The sequence below is a fragment of the Biomphalaria glabrata genome, chromosome 6 (assembly GCF_947242115.1).
Source record: "Biomphalaria glabrata chromosome 6, xgBioGlab47.1, whole genome shotgun sequence".
Lineage (NCBI taxonomy): Eukaryota > Metazoa > Mollusca > Gastropoda > Planorbidae > Biomphalaria > Biomphalaria glabrata.
This window is the reverse complement of record NC_074716.1, coordinates 23,548,337-23,568,095: the sequence shown is the minus strand read 5'-3', so window position 1 is coordinate 23,568,095 and position 19,759 is coordinate 23,548,337. Positions and strand designations below refer to the sequence as shown.

At 37.5% G+C, this 19,759-nt stretch overlaps 1 protein-coding gene across 1 annotated transcript; it reads right to left on the bottom strand.

Moving 5' to 3' along the window:
• Positions 1–1,045: 1,045 nt before the first annotated feature.
• On the bottom strand, positions 1,046–17,821 carry LOC129926845 (mucin-2-like). The gene is made up of 3 exons (XM_056033304.1): positions 17,737–17,821; positions 2,103–2,222; positions 1,046–1,722 (listed from the first exon to the last, which is right to left on the bottom strand). The coding sequence occupies exons 1-3, from the start codon at positions 17,819–17,821 to the stop codon at positions 1,046–1,048; spliced, it is 882 nt and encodes a 293-aa protein (XP_055889279.1).
• Positions 17,822–19,759: the final 1,938 nt, after the last annotated feature.

Here is a 19,759-nt window from a genome sequence, read left to right as displayed (position 1 = left end):
TTTACAATTAATGTTCGTAGCAGAATGAGAAAAGATGTAAAATGGAAAACATTTAATTTTTTTTTATTAGAATATCTAAAAGAAACATATTGTAGATAATGTCTTGAACAAACCTACAAACCAAGCGCGCACAATCAAGGATATTTACACATGATCAGAAAATATTAGGGAAGATAAATTATTTTTTTGCCCAAAAAGAGGAATATGTGTTACTTTTTAAATCAAAACTTGACAGACAAAACTAATAGCGGATTTTCATGTTACCAGGACACGGGACGAAACAAAGAAATAAAAACAGATTATTTGAGAGTTTTTTTTTAAGAACTACCAAGTCCACTGTGTAGATTGTAGGCACCCCACTGCCCAAATATCTCCGCTTCTACTAGATCAAGACTTACATGGGTACATTTGTGCTAGTGGAAATAATTTTTAGCGGCACCCGCAAAGGGGAAAAGTCGCTATTAGTTTTGTGTGGTTTGTCTGTGAGTCCGTCCCGTTTAGATCTTAGAAACTAGAAAATAAAAATGGGACATCGTGATATTTTAGATCATTCAAAGTTCCGATGCAACGGCTACTTTTTTTCTTTTCCGAAAGTAAATTGGCAATGGAGATATTAATTAATTTTTTTTTTGCGAGGGGACAGTCTTGTCCAAGTCTGTCATGTCATTTCTAGCTAGCTCACTACCTGAAGTAGGTCAAGAAATATTTTTTTTCGTGTTGCCAATGTATCTAATTTTGTAAGAAGAATAAATCTTTTTTAGTTTCTCTTTATTACATGTCACATGTTATTAATTTTGAATGTATGGATAAGGTTAATAATTATTATTTTTAAAAATATAAGTGTACGCTAAATGAATATATGGAGATGCTGTGGCTAGGTGTAAAGCACTTGGAACCGGAAGTCCCGTGTTCGAATCCTGGCGAAGACTCCAGGTGGACCACTTCGGCGGCTGATTTTGAGTGTGTGTTTCCACTCTTTGTAACTTTGTTATGAATTGTATTTGTTCAGAGTAACTTTCAGCATGCTCAGTGCGTTGTGGTCCGATCACTTTTGTCGACCAGTGGAGGTATGGTAGTACTTGGGGAGAAGGACCAGTGGAGGTATGGTAGTACTTGGGGAGAAGGACCAGTGGAGGTATGGTAGTACTTGGGGAGAAGGACCAGTGGAGGTATGGTAGTACTTGGGGAGAAGGACCAGTGGAGGTATGGTAGTACTTGGGGAGAAGGACCAGTGGAGGTATGGTAGTACTTGGGGAGAAGGACCAGTGGAGGTATGGTAGTACTTGGGGAGAAGGACCAGTGGAGGTATGGTAGTATTTGGGAGAAGGACCAGTGGAGGTATGGTAGTACTTGGGGAGAAGGACCAGTGGAGGTATGGTAGTACTTGGGGAGAAGGACCAGTGGAGGTATGGTAGTACTTGGGGAGAAGGACCAGTGGAGGTATGGTAGTACTTGGGAGAAGGACCAGTGGAGGTATGGTAGTACTTGGGGAGAAGGACCAGTGGAGGTATGATAGTACTTGGGGAGAAGGACCAGTGGAGGTATGGTAGTACTTGGGGAGAAGGACCAGTGGAGGTATGGTAGTACTTGGGGAGAAGGACCAGTGGAGGTATGGTAGTACTTGGGGAGAAGGACCAGTGGAGGTATGGTAGTACTTGGGGAGAAGGACCAGTGGAGGTATGGTAGTAGTTGTGGAGAAGGACCAGTGGAGGTATGGTAGTACTTGGGAGAAGGACCAGTGGAAGGATAGTGGTATTTGGGAGATGGACCAGTGGAAGGATAGTGGTATTTAGGGAGAAGGACCAGTGGAAGGGTAGTGGTATTTGGGAGATGGACGAATGGAAGGATAGTAGTATTTGGGAGAAGGACCAGTGAAAGGATAGTGGTATTTAGGGAGAAGGACCAGTGGAGGTATGGTAGTATTTGGGAGAAGGACCAGTGAAAGGATAGTGGTATTTGGGAGATGGACCAGTGGAAGGATAGTGGTATTTGGGAGAAGGACCAGTGGAGGTATGGTAGTATTTGGGAGAAGGACCAGTGAAAGGATAGTGGTATTTGGGAGATGGACCAGTGGAAGGATAGTGGTATTTAGGGAGAAGGACCAGTGGAGGTATGGTAGTATTTGGGAGAAGGACCAGTGAAAGGATAGTGGTATTTGGGAGATGGACCAGTGGAAGGATAGTGGTATTTGGGAGAAGGACCTGTTTCAGCTTGATCCAAGACTGAGTGTGGAAGGAATATCATGAAAAAAAGCTTTTACCATGCAGTCAGGCAGAGTGAGTTGATATAAGCTTGGTAAAAATAAACAAATTAGTTAATATGCAGGTAATTAATTATTTTTTTTGATACTAACAAGGAGAGGTAATCCTTCAGTATTCACATATTAGTCTAAATATGTAGGGTTTCGTCCGCTTAGATAATTAAACACGTTAATTCTCCCGCGTTCCTTCTCTGTATGTAAGTTTAAATTTTAAACAATTATTTATTGTACTTAACATGAATTAATAAAAATTAACCAATTAGTCAATAAGGTTTGTTGCTGAACATAAAAATTATATATGTGTCAGACGCGAATAGCCCAATTTTCAGTAAAAGAAATTACAAAAGTCATTTCTCTATAGAAGAAGTTACGAAGGCTATATAAAATGCAACCACAGACCTATATATACTACAATAAATATAGGTTTTTGATTTCTAGTTACGATTTATTTAGGTAGGTGCTGTTTTACTATTACATACCAAGTATTACAGTTTAGAAAAACCCAGGTTTGTTTCTTGCGCAACGCTATTAGCTAACACGGCGCCTTCGACATACACGGGTCACGGCTAACACCGCATATCATCTCTCCATTAGTATATTTAGATCTATAATCTAATTCTAATCTAGATCTATATATAAAAATCGAATAGATCTAGTAATAGTATAGATTCTATCTTGAGACTAGATTGCCTAGTTTAGCCTATGCTATGCCTATACTAGCGTATAGTCAGTTTTTATTAGAAAAATGTCTAGATATTAATAAAGACTAAAGTTTTTTAATTATTAGATATAGACATATGATATAGATTTAATAATACTGAAATACGTTTACTATACTCTATACTAAATCTACTAGACTATAATCTAGTCAATCTAGATCTATACAATATTTATTATTTAATAAGTTAGTACTTAGACTTAGATCTATTATAGTTTATTAATAGATTTACTTTTCAATGCCTAGACCTAATAATAAAATTGCGAAAGATGTCTATAATGACTGATTATTTTAATTTTTTTTTATAGTAATAGTCCTACTAGATCTAGGTCTAAACTCTACTTAAATCTAGTCTAAAATTATGACTGTCTAAGACTCTAGATGATTGAGAAGTTCACTTATAGGTGTTGTTAATAATACGGCATGTCGGCTGAAAGTATATAAAGTGCTTTTTTTTGTAAAAATAAAAAAGAGGCCCCGGTACTCAGTGATAGATTGCCTAAATTTCAACTAATAATAAATTAACGTTGAATTACAAGAAAAGTAATCATTTTTCCCGACATTGAAAAAAGGTGCCGGTACCCAGTACCGGTGCGTACCGTCACAAAAATATATGTATATCTCAATCTTCTTTCATTTAATTTTTTTACGGGGTTATTGCTACTTAATACATTGATACCGGATCGATTTAAATAGGGCCTAAGTATACAAGCAGGATTTCGAGCATTGGATAAATTTATTTTTTAAATGCAAAGTTTTATGGAAGAGGCAATATATTATTTGTTTGAAGTTTGTAATTTCTTAACTTCAGGCAAAAATATCGAAGCCTACATTTTTACACTCATTTCTAAACAATTAGAAGAGATGGACTGACTCATAGTGTAGCTTGTGTACATCTGCAAAAACACAAACTCTCTTTGTAATCTTATCAGTTAGACTTTCAAAACTATTTTTAAAAAAACTTAGTGATTATTTTTACTGTATGATTCTATTATTATTCCTTTTTAGAAAACTTGCCATATGACTTTGTCTAACAGAAAAAAAATGAAACTTACGTCTATTTATACAGTTATTTCTAGTTACCTAGTAATATAAAATATATTGAACTAACACGTTCATTCATCATAATGCAGCCATGTGATTTTTCGCTTATGAACAAAGCATTATTTAGGACCTATATTTTACAAAGGCTGCTTGGACAATCCAGGTATACCCATTAGGAGAAAAACGACCCCTTTACACAAGAAAAATTTAAGAAACTAGAACAGACACAAAATAGACAGTGACATTCATAACAAAATAATATTCAAAATTGATTAGAGTAACACCTTTTAAAGTAATCATTTAAAGTTTAAAATCACTACAATTTTTTTCAACAATTATTTTGTGTATGAAATTGTGTATCGGAAAATGCCGGGTACATGAAATAAGCTAGGCCTAAAAAAACACCCACAGATCTTGGGTAAAATACTCATCAAATAAAGTACTGTAAATGTGTAGTTTTAAGCGCTAGTTTCAGGTCTTTTCTTTTTATAGCCTCTATCGGGTTATATCCCAACTACCCGTATTTTTGAGCAGAATTTTTTTCTCTATCAGGCACACTTAAAATTATAGCATAATAATGTCAGTTTAATTTAAAGAGAGAACTGAAAAATGCAAAGATATATAAGGAAAAAAGCCACTTCCGGCCCAATACTTTTTAATCAAAGAAACGAAACGGACTAGTCCAACAAACCCTATTAATTATTAGTAATTAATTATTTTGTTTGATTTCGAATACGGGAAGTAACCTTTATATCATGGTCATAGACATAAATAAATATAGACTGGAAAAAGGAAGTAACTTCATGTAACTTGAAAACATGTATATCTATTGTATTCGGATTTCCGAATTATGAAAAACTGCTTGATCTTCACGCTGAGAGATTAATAAAAAAAACACTAGTGAAAATATTGTAATACTTATATAGGTTGCGCTGAAATAGATATGAATACTTAACTTTTATACTGCTCATAAATGCTGTATAATAAAGTACACAAAATTGTAAGTTACAAATTTTCGTTTCATAAATCTCTTTAATCGGCCAGTTTATATTTATTTATATCTATGATCATGGTATTATGGAGAGATAGTTGTAAATGCGTAGTTCTTTCCCTTAGTTAAGCTTTGTATTTTTGTAAAAAAAAAACATCTTGATATTGATCTTATTATTTTATTTGTTCATTAGTTGTGTTCCTCGACAACTTACTTTAAGCCAGTAGACACACCTCAGTGTAGTATTGACATTTGACTTTTGAAATTATTTTTTTGAAAATAAATATTCAATCAAAATTTAAACAGTAAGAATTAAAAAAAATTTTTTTACAACATGAACATTGCAAGTAATTAACGTTAATAATGTCTCGAAAACAAAATTAAGAGACATACAAGATTCAACGCATAATTTTTCTATTGCTATTTTCTTTTTATTTCACGGAATGTTTGAATCAATTCTACAATAACAACTTATTTAAATTATTGTTTTAATGATTAGTCCACTGCGAGTCAAGATGTATATTATGTGTCCAGACTTTGTAGATATAGTCACGTGACATTGTTCCCCTCTGTGCTTATCTGTTGCTGTTGTTGTTTATGTTGCTGTACCACAAGTATTTCATTGAAAGGTAACCAACTAGCGCGACAGAACAATCTTCTTAAAAAAAAATATTTCCCACACATCTCAGCTCTACAAACATCCGGTTTGCGCGGCTTTTCTATTACTCGGTTTCTGTTAACTGCCCAGTCCGTACTATCGATTGGCTGTCCAGTTTTGTCCAAACTTTCAATCACTCTTAATGTCCAATATAGACCCCTGGGAGTTTTTTTCACCATCCCCCACCACCCTTCTCTCTTTTTTTGTGGACTCATTTTCTCCGACGCTGTGATTGAATTTTGGAAACGTGACTGGTCGTACAATGTGAAACTTCTGACAGTCAATCTGAAACTTCTGACAGTCAATCTGAAACGTCTTTCGCTTTTCCTCCCTGCCCCCCCCCAACTCCTACTCATAAACGCCACAAGAAAAGCACAATATAGGAGCAATTTGAGAACCTTTTCTCGGCGGCTCTAGTTCAGTGATCAGCGGCACCCATCAGTGGCCACAAAGAGACTCTTACAGACTCTTCAGGGAAATCTGACCATGTTATATTTTTTTTACTCCTGCTGGAACGTTATAAAAAAAAAAAACCAAGATATTCCGATATACAGACTTTATGTAGTATTTTTGTCTATTGGCCTGGCACCAGCGCAATCTATAGGGACTTGTTTATCTAAGCCCATGGTCTAATCAAATTATATTGCCTCCCTCCAAGAGACGTTTCTACCTAAACTTTAAGCTTGGTTGGGCCTCTCCAGAAATTTCTACTTAGATGGGACGGCTGATGGGAAAAGTCATTTCGGAATGGACTAATACATTAGTCTGACTAGATGTGTTTCTCTGAACTGGAGAGCTCTTTCTGTCTTACTTATGTATAGTCTCGTAAAATGCATTTACTGCTAAGGAAATGTAGATGTGGGGAAAAATAATAATTTTATATCCAGAGTGTAATATATTTTTCATAAGACTCAAAGTTGAGTAACAGACATCCTTACTTTATTCTGGTTCTTCATATTGGGTAGATGAATTTAAAATTTAGAACAAAGAATTGTGGTCATTGCATTTATCAAGATTGAAAGAGGAGATCTAGAGGCCAGTAACTGATACATTTATTTCTATGGACGTAGATAGATTTATACAAATATTATAAACATTTCATGCACTTAAGAGAAGGGTGCCAAACTAAAAATGTCTGGCTAGTCTATCACTAAACCGAATGCAAACTTAACCTGCTAACTAACGGAAGGGAATGTCTCTCAAGAATTCGGCTTCACGGTCAAATTAAAAAGTGTTCTACGAGATGAACCATAGTCGTTAAAAGAGATGAACCATAGTCTTTCTACGAGATGAACCACAGTCTTTCTACGAGATGAACCACAGTCTTTCTACGAGAAGAACCATAGTCGTTAAACGAGATGAACCATAGTCTTTCTATGAGATGAACCATAGTCTTTCTACGAGATGAACCATAGTCTTTCTACGAGATGAACCATAGTCGTTCTACGAGATGAACCATAGTTATTCTACGAGATGAACCATAGTCATTCTACGAGATGAACCATAGTTATTCTACGAGATGAACCATAGTCATTCTACGAGATGAACCATAGTCGTTAAACGAGATGAACCATAGTCGTTAAACGAGATGAACCATAGTCTTTCTACGAGATGAACCACAGTCGTTCTACGAGATGAACCATAGTCTTTCTACGAGATGCACCATAGTCATTCTACGAGATGAACCATAGTCATTCTACGAGATGAACCATAGTCGTTAAACGAGATGAACCATAGTCATTCTACGAGATGAACCATAGTCTTTCTACTATATGACCCATAGTCATTCTACGAGATGAACCATAGTCATTCTACGAGATGAACCATAGTCATTCTACGAGATGAACCATAGTCTTTCTACGAGATGAACCATAGTCGTTCTACAAGATGAACCATAGTCGTTCTACAAGATGAACCATAGTTGTTCTACGATATGAACCATAGTCATTCTACGAGATGAACCATATTCATTCTACGAGATGAACCATAGTCATTCTACGAGATGAACCATATTCGTTAAACGAGATGAACCATATTTGTTAAACGAGATGAACCATAGTCTTTCTACGAGACGAACCAAAGTCATTCTACGAGATGAACCATAGTCGTTCTACGAGATGAACCATAGTCATTCTACGAGATGAGCCATAGTCATTCTACGAGATGAACCATAGTCATTCTACGAGATGAACCATATTCGTTAAACGAGATGAACCAGAGTCTTTCTACGAGACGAACAATAGTCATTCTACGAGATGAACCATAGTCGTTCTACGAGATGAACCATAGTCTTTCTACAAGACGAACCATAGTCATTCTACGAGATGAACCATAGTCATTCTACGAGATGAGCCATAGTCAGTCTACGAGATGAACCATAGTCATTCTACGAGATGAACCATTGTCTTTCAACGAGATGAACCATAGTCGTTAAACGAGATGAACCATAGTCTTACTACGAGATGAACTATAGTCGTTCTACGAGATGAACCATAGTCTTTCTACGAAATGAACCATAGTCGTTCTACGAGATGAACTATAGTCGTACTACGAGATAAACAATAGTCATTAAACGAGATGAACCATAGTCTTTCTACGAGTTGAACCATAGTTATTCTACGAGATGAACCATAGTCTTTCTACGAAATGAACCATAGTCGTTCTACGAGATGAACCATAGTCGTTCTACGAGATGAGCCATAGTCGTTCTACGAGATGAACCATAGTCGTTCTACGAGATGAGCCATAGTCGTTCTACGAGATGAACCATAGTCTTTCTACGAAATGAACTATAGTCGTTCTACGAGATGAGCCATAGTCTTTAAACGAGATGAACCACAGTCGTTCTACGAGATGAACCATAGTTATTCTACGAGATGAACCACAGTCGTTCTACGAGATGAACCATAGTCGTACTACGAGATGAACCATAGACATTAAACGAGATGAACCACAGTCGTACTACGAGATGAACCATAGTCATTCTACGAGATGAACCATAGTCATTCTACGAGATGAACCATAGTCATTCTACGAGATGAACCATAGTCATTCTACGAGATGAACCATAGTCTTTCTACGAGATGAACCATAGTCATTCTACGAGATGAACCATAGTCTTTCTACGAGATGAACCATAGTCATTCTACGAGATGAACCATAGTCTTTCTACGAGATGAACCATAGTTGTTCTACGAGATGAACCATAGTCATACTACGAGATGAACCATAGTCATTCTACGATATGAACCACAGTTGTGCTACGAGATGAACCATAGTCATTCTACGAGATGAACCATAGTCATTCTACGAGATGAGCCATAGTCAGTCTACGAGATGAACCATAGTCATTCTACGAGATGAACCATTGTCTTTCAACGAGATGAACCATAGTCGTTAAACGAGATGAACCATAGTCTTACTACGAGATGAACTATAGTCGTTCTACGAGATGAACCATAGTCTTTCTACGAAATGAACCATAGTCGTTCTACGAGATGAACTATAGTCGTACTACGAGATAAACAATAGTCATTAAACGAGATGAACCATAGTCTTTCTACGAGTTGAACCATAGTTATTCTACGAGATGAACCATAGTCTTTCTACGAAATGAACCATAGTCGTTCTACGAGATGAACCATAGTCGTTCTACGAGATGAGCCATAGTCGTTCTACGAGATGAACCATAGTCGTTCTACGAGATGAGCCATAGTCGTTCTACGAGATGAACCATAGTCTTTCTACGAAATGAACTATAGTCGTTCTACGAGATGAGCCATAGTCTTTAAACGAGATGAACCACAGTCGTTCTACGAGATGAACCATAGTTATTCTACGAGATGAACCACAGTCGTTCTACGAGATGAACCATAGTCGTACTACGAGATGAACCATAGACATTAAACGAGATGAACCACAGTCGTACTACGAGATGAACCATAGTCATTCTACGAGATGAACCATAGTCATTCTACGAGATGAACCATAGTCATTCTACGAGATGAACCATAGTCATTCTACGAGATGAACCATAGTCTTTCTACGAGATGAACCATAGTCATTCTACGAGATGAACCATAGTCTTTCTACGAGATGAACCATAGTCATTCTACGAGATGAACCATAGTCTTTCTACGAGATGAACCATAGTTGTTCTACGAGATGAACCATAGTCATACTACGAGATGAACCATAGTCATTCTACGATATGAACCACAGTTGTGCTACGAGATGAACCATAGTCATTCTACGAGATGAACCATAGTCTTTCTACGAGATGAACCATAGTCTTTCTACGAGATGAACCATAGTCGTTCTACGAGATGAACCATAGTCTTTCTACGAGATGAACCATAGTCGTTCTACGAGATGAACCATAGTCTTTCTTCGAGATGAACCATAGTCGTTCTAGGAGATGAACCACAGTCGTTCTACGAGATGAACCATAGTCGTTCTACGATTTAAGAAGGTCAACATAATAATTCTGTAAACATATGAATGTATACAACTATAAGTACATTATATTGTTATGTTTAGCTTTTAAATAGATTAGTTGATTCACTTTTAATTTCATTATTGACACATATTAATTAGGGGCAGACACAACTACAACTCTCAGATATTAGAATTGGAGATTTTCAAGTTCAACTAAGCAATGTCAAGGTCGCTAACTCGACCCTCAATGTTGCCAACTAAAAAACAAATAGTTCTAAAATTCTTTGTGTACTTTTTTTTAACGAATGCACCAGCTTATAATTCTAAAATACAGAATAATATCCGGGTGTTTTTAAAATGGCACCCTCTTCAAAGAACATTTGCAGTGCTGGCGACATAAATAGATCTCTAGATCACAACCTGCATAAAAAAATAGCAAAATAACATGTATAGCTCTGTGCTCTATAACTAAATTTTAAATGCAAGGCTATTCTTTTCAGTTGATGTCATTTTTTTGTGTGTTATTGATAGACAAGATGTACATAGATCTAGATCTAATTGTGCATCATTTATTGACATCATCATTGAACTAAACTTTAGATCACTGATAAGTTTTCGTTTGAAAACCTCCTGGAAAGGAATTCTTTTTTGAACAAAAAATACCTCTAGCGTAGCAGTTGATCTTCGTACACACTCTTCTGTATTACCGCCTCGGGGTCACCAAAATAATGTTGTGGGCTAATCTAATCTGACTTCGTACACACTCTTCTGTATTACCGCCTCGGCAGTGGCGTAACTAAGGGGGGGGGGATGGGGGGGAGAATTTTAAAATCCCCCCGGGCCCCCACCTAGGGGGGGCCCCCAAATGGGTGTCCGAAATTTATTTGTAAATACATAAATTAATATATTTGATTGACAAATAGTGTCAACGGGTGTCTTTTTTTAATCAACATTTATGGATTAAATTTATCACAAATACTAAACCTAGATATTTTAAAAATATTTTTGCCGCAGAGATCAGTTTTTGTGAAGAGGTACGGACCTTCGTTTTATAATTTGTTGCCACGAATAAAACTGCATGATATACAGCGAATTCCAGGTATCTTGTTACCTTTACTAATAATAGATCTAAATGGCGAGTATTATATGGCTACACTAATTAACCTTGAAGCAAAATTTACAGAATCGAGTATAACTAAAAGTTATTCTTAACAATGCTAAAATTGTCCATTTTTCGGGTTTGGCGTCAATAATTTCAGAATTAAACTTCACACTCGAGTTATTACCCCTTTATTCATCTTTCCTCAATCCAATGGAAACTCTCTCTTTTTATTTACATCTTATGATCTAGTCCTTTTGCTTTCGCACAAAACATAAACAAAAAATAATGACGTAATATCATATAATATTAATACATCCTTCCTATTGAAGTTATTATCACACCCTTCCTTTTAAAGTTCTTAATAGTGATATCTACTAGCAGGGCCGGCCCTAGCATTTGCGGGGCCCTATGCGAAACGGATCGCGCGGGGCCTAGTCTGGGTAGGGATAAGCATAATGTCAAAATTATTTTTTTTAAATTAGAAAATAGGCCTACTTTCGTCTTTGCAATAAATTTTTATCAAATGAAAGCTCGCAATGCCACTTTTTATTTATTGGCACCCCAAAACGTCTATTTCGTCTATTCTTTAGGAGATTTGAATAAATTCAAAAAAAGTTCAGGACTTTATCGTATATTTTGCCTTTTTATGAGATTTCCTGGAGGCCCTGAAAAATCAGGAGGTCGCGAAAACCCTGTTATTTTATATACGTTATAATTGTTTAATTTAATAATGTACACTTGGAATTAGCGCGGGTCCTATGAAAGCGCGGCGCCCACTGCGACCGGCACTGTCTACTAGGAACTTTAACAATTCGTCCACTTCTGGTTGTCTTGACTGAACAAGTTCTCTAGACGTTGGTCTATAACTGTCTGTTTCGTTTGTTGCAACAGTTTGCAGTTCATTGTCCTCATCGGTATCATAGTACCCAGAGATGTCTTCATCGAAACTCTTATTTAAAAAGCGTTGATTTCTTCTGTATGTTTTTCCATTGTTTGTCTTTATGATGTAAGATCTGGGTGCTGAATGTTTTTATGACAACTGCTTTCTGCCATGTTTGATCTAGACGAACTCTCCGACAGAATAATCTTTAGGTAGTCTTGCTTTTGCATCGTATTTCACTTAGCTTTTCATCTGTCGTTCGTTGAGTAATGTCTCTGCATTTTCAGCTACCAATGGTTTCAATAGTTTGTGATCAGTTGGAATGATTCCCTGACTCTTCTACTCGTCAGCAGTTGTGATGGTGAATCCGGCAGTCCACTTATCGGAGTATTTCTATACTCGAGCATAACGAGATATGGATCTTTTCCACTTTTGTATACCCTGAATCCTTTTGCTTTCGCACAAAACATAAACAATCAACAATGACGTAATGCCATATAATATTAGCACAGAATCTTCTTCATGCAGTGGAAGATTAAGAATTTTTTGCCTATCTGGAATTCTGGTCAAAGCTCCTGTGCCCAATTAATATAGTTCGGAAGAAACTACAAAAGTCTGGACTGCATATACGGGAATCTGCTAAAGAAATTAGTACCCTTCCATGCTTTCTGCAAAATGATGAGAAACTGACAAAAACCCAATCCATCGAAAAAGCAAAAGAAGGTAGTGAATACTATGGATTCCCTGTAATCAAAACAACCATATGAAAGAAAAGACTTGATGGGAAGTTGAGTTCTAATGTAGGACTGTCAACACAACTGCAATTCAAACGTGTTGTGACAGAAGTGCTGGACAGATTTCATATGGAGATGAAGGGCAGATTCCAAAGGCTGGAAAGAAAATGGATACCTCTGGGTTTCTTCTTGAACCAAGACACCTGTTTGAAGACACGCTTGTGACAAACTGTGCTACTTTTCCTGTTTGTATGATGAAATAAATGGAAAATAGCTTTTTCAATGATGTCATTGATGCACGAGCACTTTTCATCAACAAACAGTAATACAATCACCAATAGACATATTGAGGAAACAGGCTTCATATGGGAATTACGTGTGCTCAGACTTTGCAACCTCCTCCGAATACCGCTAACTCAGGCCACTTCCATTACGACATTACGTCATGTGAGAGATCATTCTCAAAGCTCAAGCTCATCAAAAAGTATCTCAGGAGCACAATGACGCAAGAAAGGATTATCATGGTTTTAATGTCAGTGAAGTCACAAATACTAGAAAGTATCGATGTAGTTGATGTTATAGATGTCTTTGCTGCACAGAATGCACGACGTGAAGCGATATCAATTTAGATTTGTCACTTGTGCATTATTTAACTAATAAACAACGGTATTATTCATTAAAAGAGTCTTGATGATTACTTTTTGTTAAGTTTACTGATATACTGAACCAATTTGATTTGGGGCTTATATATTTTTGCGTACATTATCTCATGACATATGTCGAATGTCAAAATGCAAGGGGCCCCCAAAGAGGTCAATCCCCCCGGGCCCCCAAATCCCTAGTTACGCCCCTGCGCCTCGGGGTCACCAAAATAATGTTGTGGGCTAATCTAATCTGACTTCGTATACACTCTTCTGTATTACCGCCTCGGGGTCACCAAAATAATGTTGTGGGCTAATCTAATCTGACTTCGTACACACTCTTCTGTATTACCGCCTCGGGGTCACCAAAATAATGTTGTGGGCTAATCTAATCTGACTTCGTACACACTCTTCTGTATTACCGCCTCGGGGTCACCAAAATAATGTTGTGGGCTAATCTAATCTGACTTCGTACACACTCTTCTGTATTACCGCCTCGGGGTCACCAAAATAATGTTGTGGGCTAATCTAATCTGACTTCGTACACACTCTTCTATATTACCGCCTCGGGGTCACCAAAATAATGTTGTGGGCTAATCTAATCTGACTTCGTACACACTCTTCTGTATTACCGCCTCGGGGTCGCCAAAATAATGTTGTGGGCTAATCTAATCTGACTTCGTACACACTCTTCTGTATTACCGCCTCGGGGTCACCAAAATAATGTTGTGGGCTAATCTAATCTGACTTCGTACACACTCTTCTGTATTACCGCCTCGGGGTCACCAAAATAATGTGGGCTAATCTAATCTGACTTCGTACACACTCTTCTGTAGTACCGCCTCGGGGTCGCCAAAATAATGTTGTGGGCTAATCTAATCTGACTTCGTACACACTCTTCTGTATTACCGCCTCGGGGTCACCAAAATAATGTTGTGGGCTAATCTAATCTGACTTCGTACACACTCTTCTGTAGTACCGCCTCGGGGTCGCCAAAATAATGTTGTGGGCTAATCTAATCTGACTTCGACTATGTATCAATTATTACTTTAACATTAGCCACAGAACATTACAAAATAGATAGACTTGATAACAACATTCAGTTCCATAAAATGAGACTTTTTTAACCACTGGGAAATCCGTCCAGTCTTTCTAAAACGTCGCTATATCTAACTACTACTCAACTACTATTCAAAACACAGCCTACTTCTAAAAACGCCATGTTGGTCTCTCGTTCGCCTAAGTCTACCACGTCATTAGTCTGTCTTACTACGTCATTACTTTTACCGTCGCTAAAACTATACACAATATATTTATCTAACAAAACTAACCTACTCTCTAAACTAGTACATTACACCGCTATTCAGTTGCCAATTTATTTATTTTTTAAATTTCAGTTCTGTCTTTGTCATAGAGTTAATGTGTAATTCTTTATTATGAATTTATCTTTCTACTATAAACTGAAGAGCTAAGAAAATTGGACTCTGTAGTGCAAACAAATTTTCTAAAACTCTCGTCTAGCTTTTAAAAACCCAGCTTGTGAACACTTGTACAGCGGAGACACCTAAAGACTTGCTATTTATAGTTTGTCTGTCCTCAATGTAAAGCTCCAATCAAAGCGAAATTCCTTACAACAAAATTTCGAATTCTTAAAAAAAACAAAACAACTAAAACTTCGAGATACGCCACTGTTTGAAATATCACTCTTAATGAATTCCTTAGTTGCCTACAGTATATGAATGTCTTCTAATGGACGCCACTGGGAACCACTTAGCTTTACGAAATAGAATCCTAAGTATCGCAGAAAGTCCTAAGAGGCAAAGCCACATATCTAGTCCATGGAAAAGTAAAAAAAACAAAATTGTGCTGCTGTGTCCAGGGCTGCACATGTCTTTGAATTGGAGCACTAATTGTATAGTGTAGACAAAGTCCGAAATGGACGTTCTCTTTAGAGAGGACATCTTGCAAGACTCGGTCGTCAATATTTGATTGAGTGGGAACATATCTGTGAAGTGGGCACAGGATCTGAGCGAGATAGAATGCTCTACGCTGACGTATTGAACAACCTCTACACTATTAACTCAAAGATACCCGACGTTATTTATTTAAAACTTTTATTATGTGTCTTCACAAGTAGAAATAGATCTCAGATCTCTACCGCTGAAATGTCCTCATTTTTTTTTTTTGCCTTCACATTTTTTTGTAGATGTTTAGGAACTCTCTACATCAAACAGTAGTGCTCTAATGGAGGCTGCCACTTCTGCTGATCTTACACTATTCGGAAGTTTGACAGAGTATTAATTTATTCATGATTTTATTTCAAACTATTTTATAACAGACTTTATTAAGTTGTACAGTCTACTTACTGGAGTTATTAGATCTAGTTGTTTTGTGATATAGCCTATATTAATTCGCACAAGTAATTCTCAATCCATCAGAAAAGGGTCATTCCCCTGTTTATCCTCTGTCCTTTTTATTCGCACACGAAAGCGCGAATTTTTATTTTTTTTTACAAAGCTTCTATTCAAGTCACAACTTCATGGAACCAGGAACCTGGAAAATGCATGGACACTGATCTCAAAAACGGTTTTAACGATTTTACTAGAAATTTTGCAGTTGATGTATAATCGCTGAGATAAGAATGACTAGCTCGTTAGCCACATAGGGAAAACCTTTGTTTGACAGATATAATTTTTCAAATAAAAAATAAATAAATTTAAATTTTGCTGTAAAGCTAGACCTTAATCTAGATCCCCACATTGGATTTCAAAGGACATCGCGTTCTTGAAAAGACTATCGCTTTCTGGCTTTTCCGAATGTAATGCTTCTTTGATTCAAGAATTTTAATAAATGAATGTTCAGGAGAATTTTGCGCATCGTCTTCTAAGTCTAGAGTTAAATGCCTATCAATGGAGTTATTCAATTAAAAAAAACATGGCGTAGTCAGCCGTAGTGTACCGATAATTGAGCTGTTTATTTATAGTTGCTTTAATAATAATAATAATCTATTTATAAAGTGCTGTTAACAAACAAAATGTAGGCTCAAGGCGCTTTAATAACATTACAAACACAAACACAAGAGCTAAAATGACAAACTAATCTAAACAAGTAGGTCTTAATGCTCTTCTTGAAAGTAGTGTAGCATGTTGTCTGTCTAAGATCAATGGGGAGTGGGCCGTGCACTGAAAAAGCCCGCAGACCGTAGCTTTTAAGGGAGAAACGTGATTGAAAGTTTACTGAAAGATTATCTGGAGCTGTGCTCTTATATTTGTAAGTAAATCTAATATGGATTACATCTAAATTCTAGACCTAGAAGTAGATCTAGATATAGACTCTTAATCAAAAATCTAGATTTAGTCTTAGATCTAGGTGTCCATATAATAAAAGTAACAATAAAAGATGGTCTTGTAAAATCATTGTTATTCATTTAAGTGTCCATAACTGTTCCCCACAAGCCGCACACGCGTATACCCCGCACACGCGTATACCCCGCATATGGGTATACCCCGCACATGCGTATACCCCTCATACACGTATATCCCGCACACATATAACCCGCACATGCGTATACCCCGCACACAGTATAAAAGATAAGTAAAAGCAAACTGGCACAAAGCATACCCTTATATATCCCGCAAGTGCAAAGCGTGACATGGCCATACACTAGTCAGAACTGATGACTGGTACATCAAGATTCACTGCCACACTGGTAGGTCTACGATTTGTTTTCATGAGTCTTATAACAAGATGCTCATAACGCTCTCCAATGTACATTTCACAACCACAAAGCCAACTATAGAAAGTATAAAGACCCGCCGGTATATCCATACTTTCCGTTATGTTTATGAGTTAAATACAGTTTGTAAACCCTGAACCTTTGTAGACCCCACACAGCTGCCTTTCGTGAGTAGAACTTGTAGAACCCGCGGGTTATAAGCGCGAAAATACGGTAATCCTTTTACAAAGTGTCATTGTAACGTTTCACTGTAAGCAGATACCCTGAGCTAGATATTGGTGAGCATTAAACAGTAGCCAAGTTAAATCGTTCAGTTCTTCACAGAGTGGAAATAGAATATAAATAGCTTCAAAAACAAAGCTTATGTAAACGCTTAGTAAAATGTCTCAATTTCTTGAAATCAATCTTGCCATTTATTTGAAATAGATCTAGACTAACAAGAACAAATCTGTGCGATTGGAAGTATTTATACCTATTGTTTTATTTAGCGCAATTTCATGCTTTTAGCATTGTCAATACACTTTGGTCCTATCACTTGTGTGGACCAGTTGGTCAAGGAGAGGTATCTGAGAGTCTGGGAGTGTGAGAGTCTGGGAGTGTGAGAGTCTGGGAGTGTCCATGTGATGGCTCGACTTGAATTCTAACTTGAAGGCTCAAGTCTGTAGGGCCGACACACTGAGATAAGTGGTTTGGGAAATTGAAGGCTCAAGTCTCTTTAGTGTAGGGCCGACACACTGAGATAAGTGGTTTGGGAAATTGAAGGCTCAAGTCTCTTTAGTGTAGGGCCGACACACTGAGATAAGTGGTTTGGGAAATTGAAGGCTCAAGTCTCTTTAGTGTAGGGCCGACACACTGAGATAAGTGGTTTGGGAAATTGAAGGCTCAAGTCTATTTAGTGTAGGGCCGACACACTGAGATAAGTGGTTTGGGAAATTGAAGGCTCAAGTCTCTTTAGTGTAGGGCCGACACACTGAGATAAGTGGTTTGGGAAATTGAAGGCTCAAGTCTCTTTAGTGTAGGCCGACACACTGAGATAAGTGGTTTGGGAAATTGAAGGCTCAAGTCTCTTTAGTGTAGGGCCGACACACTGAGATAAGTGGTTTGGGAAATTGAAGGCTCAAGTCTCTTTAGTGTAGGGCCGACACACTGAGATAAGTGGTTTGGGAAATTGAAGGCTCAAGTCTCTTTAGTGTAGGGCCGACACACTGAGATAAGTGGTTTGGGAAATTGAAGGCTCAAGTCTCTTTAGTGTAGGGCCGACACACTGAGATAAGTGGTTTGGGAAATTGAAGGCTCAAGTCTCTTTAGTGTAGGGCCGACACACTGAGATAAGTGGTTTGGGAAATTGAAGGCTCAAGTCTCTTTAGTGTAGGGCCGACACACTGAGATAAGTGGTTTGGGAAATTGAAGGCTCAAGTCTCTTTAGTGTAGGGCCGACACACTGAGATAAGTGGTTTGGGAAATTGAAGGCTCAAGTCTCTTTAGTGTAGGGCCGACACACTGAGATAAGTGGTTTGGGAAATTGAAGGCTCAAGTCTCTTTAGTGTAGGGCCGACACACTGAGATAAGTGGTTTGGGAAATTGAAGGCTCAAGTCTCTTTAGTGTAGGGCCGACACACTGAGATAAGTGGTTTGGGAAATTGAAGGCTCAAGTCTCTTTAGTGTAGGGCCGACACACTGAGATAAGTGGTTTGGGAAATTGAAGGCTCAAGTCTCTTTAGTGTAGGGCCGACACACTGAGATAAGTGGTTTGGGAAATTGAAGGCTCAAGTCTCTTTAGTGTAGGGCCGACACACTGAGATAAGTGGTTTGGGAAATTGAAGGCTCAAGTCTCTTTAGTGTAGGGCCGACACACTGAGATAAGTGGTTTGGGAAATTGAAGGCTCAAGTCTCTTTAGTGTAGGGCCGACACACTGAGATAAGTGGTTTGGGAAATTGAAGGCTCAAGTCTCTTTAGTGTAGGGCCGACACACTGAGATAAGTGGTTTGGGAAATTGAAGGCTCAAGTCTCTTTAGTGTAGGGCCGACACACTGAGATAAGTGGTTTGGGAAATTGAAGGCTCAAGTCTCTTTAGTGTAGGGCCGACACACTGAGATAAGTGGTTTGGGAAATTGAAGGCTCAAGTCTCTTTAGTGTAGGGCCGACACGCTAGAAACTGAGATAAGTGGTTTGGAAAATTGAAGGTTTCTGTAGTTATGTAGTAGTAGTTATCTATTAGTAGTTATGTAGTTAGTAGTAGTTATGTAGTAGTAGTTATCTATTAGTAGTTATGTAGTAGTAGTTATGTAGTAGTAGTTATCTATTAGTAGTTATGTAGTAGTAGTTATGTAGTAGTAGTTATCTATTAGTAGTTATGTAGTAGTAGTTATGTAGTAGTAGTTATCTATAGTATGTTTCACATTTTAAGGCAACGATCTATTTCTCTACACAAAACTTTTTTCCGCTTGGGTAGTGCTGTCTTTATATACAACTAGATTAATGAATTACGACTAAGTGATAAAATAACTGGTCAATGTTTTATTGATACATGTTTTGTTTGGGGCAATTAAGTACTGTA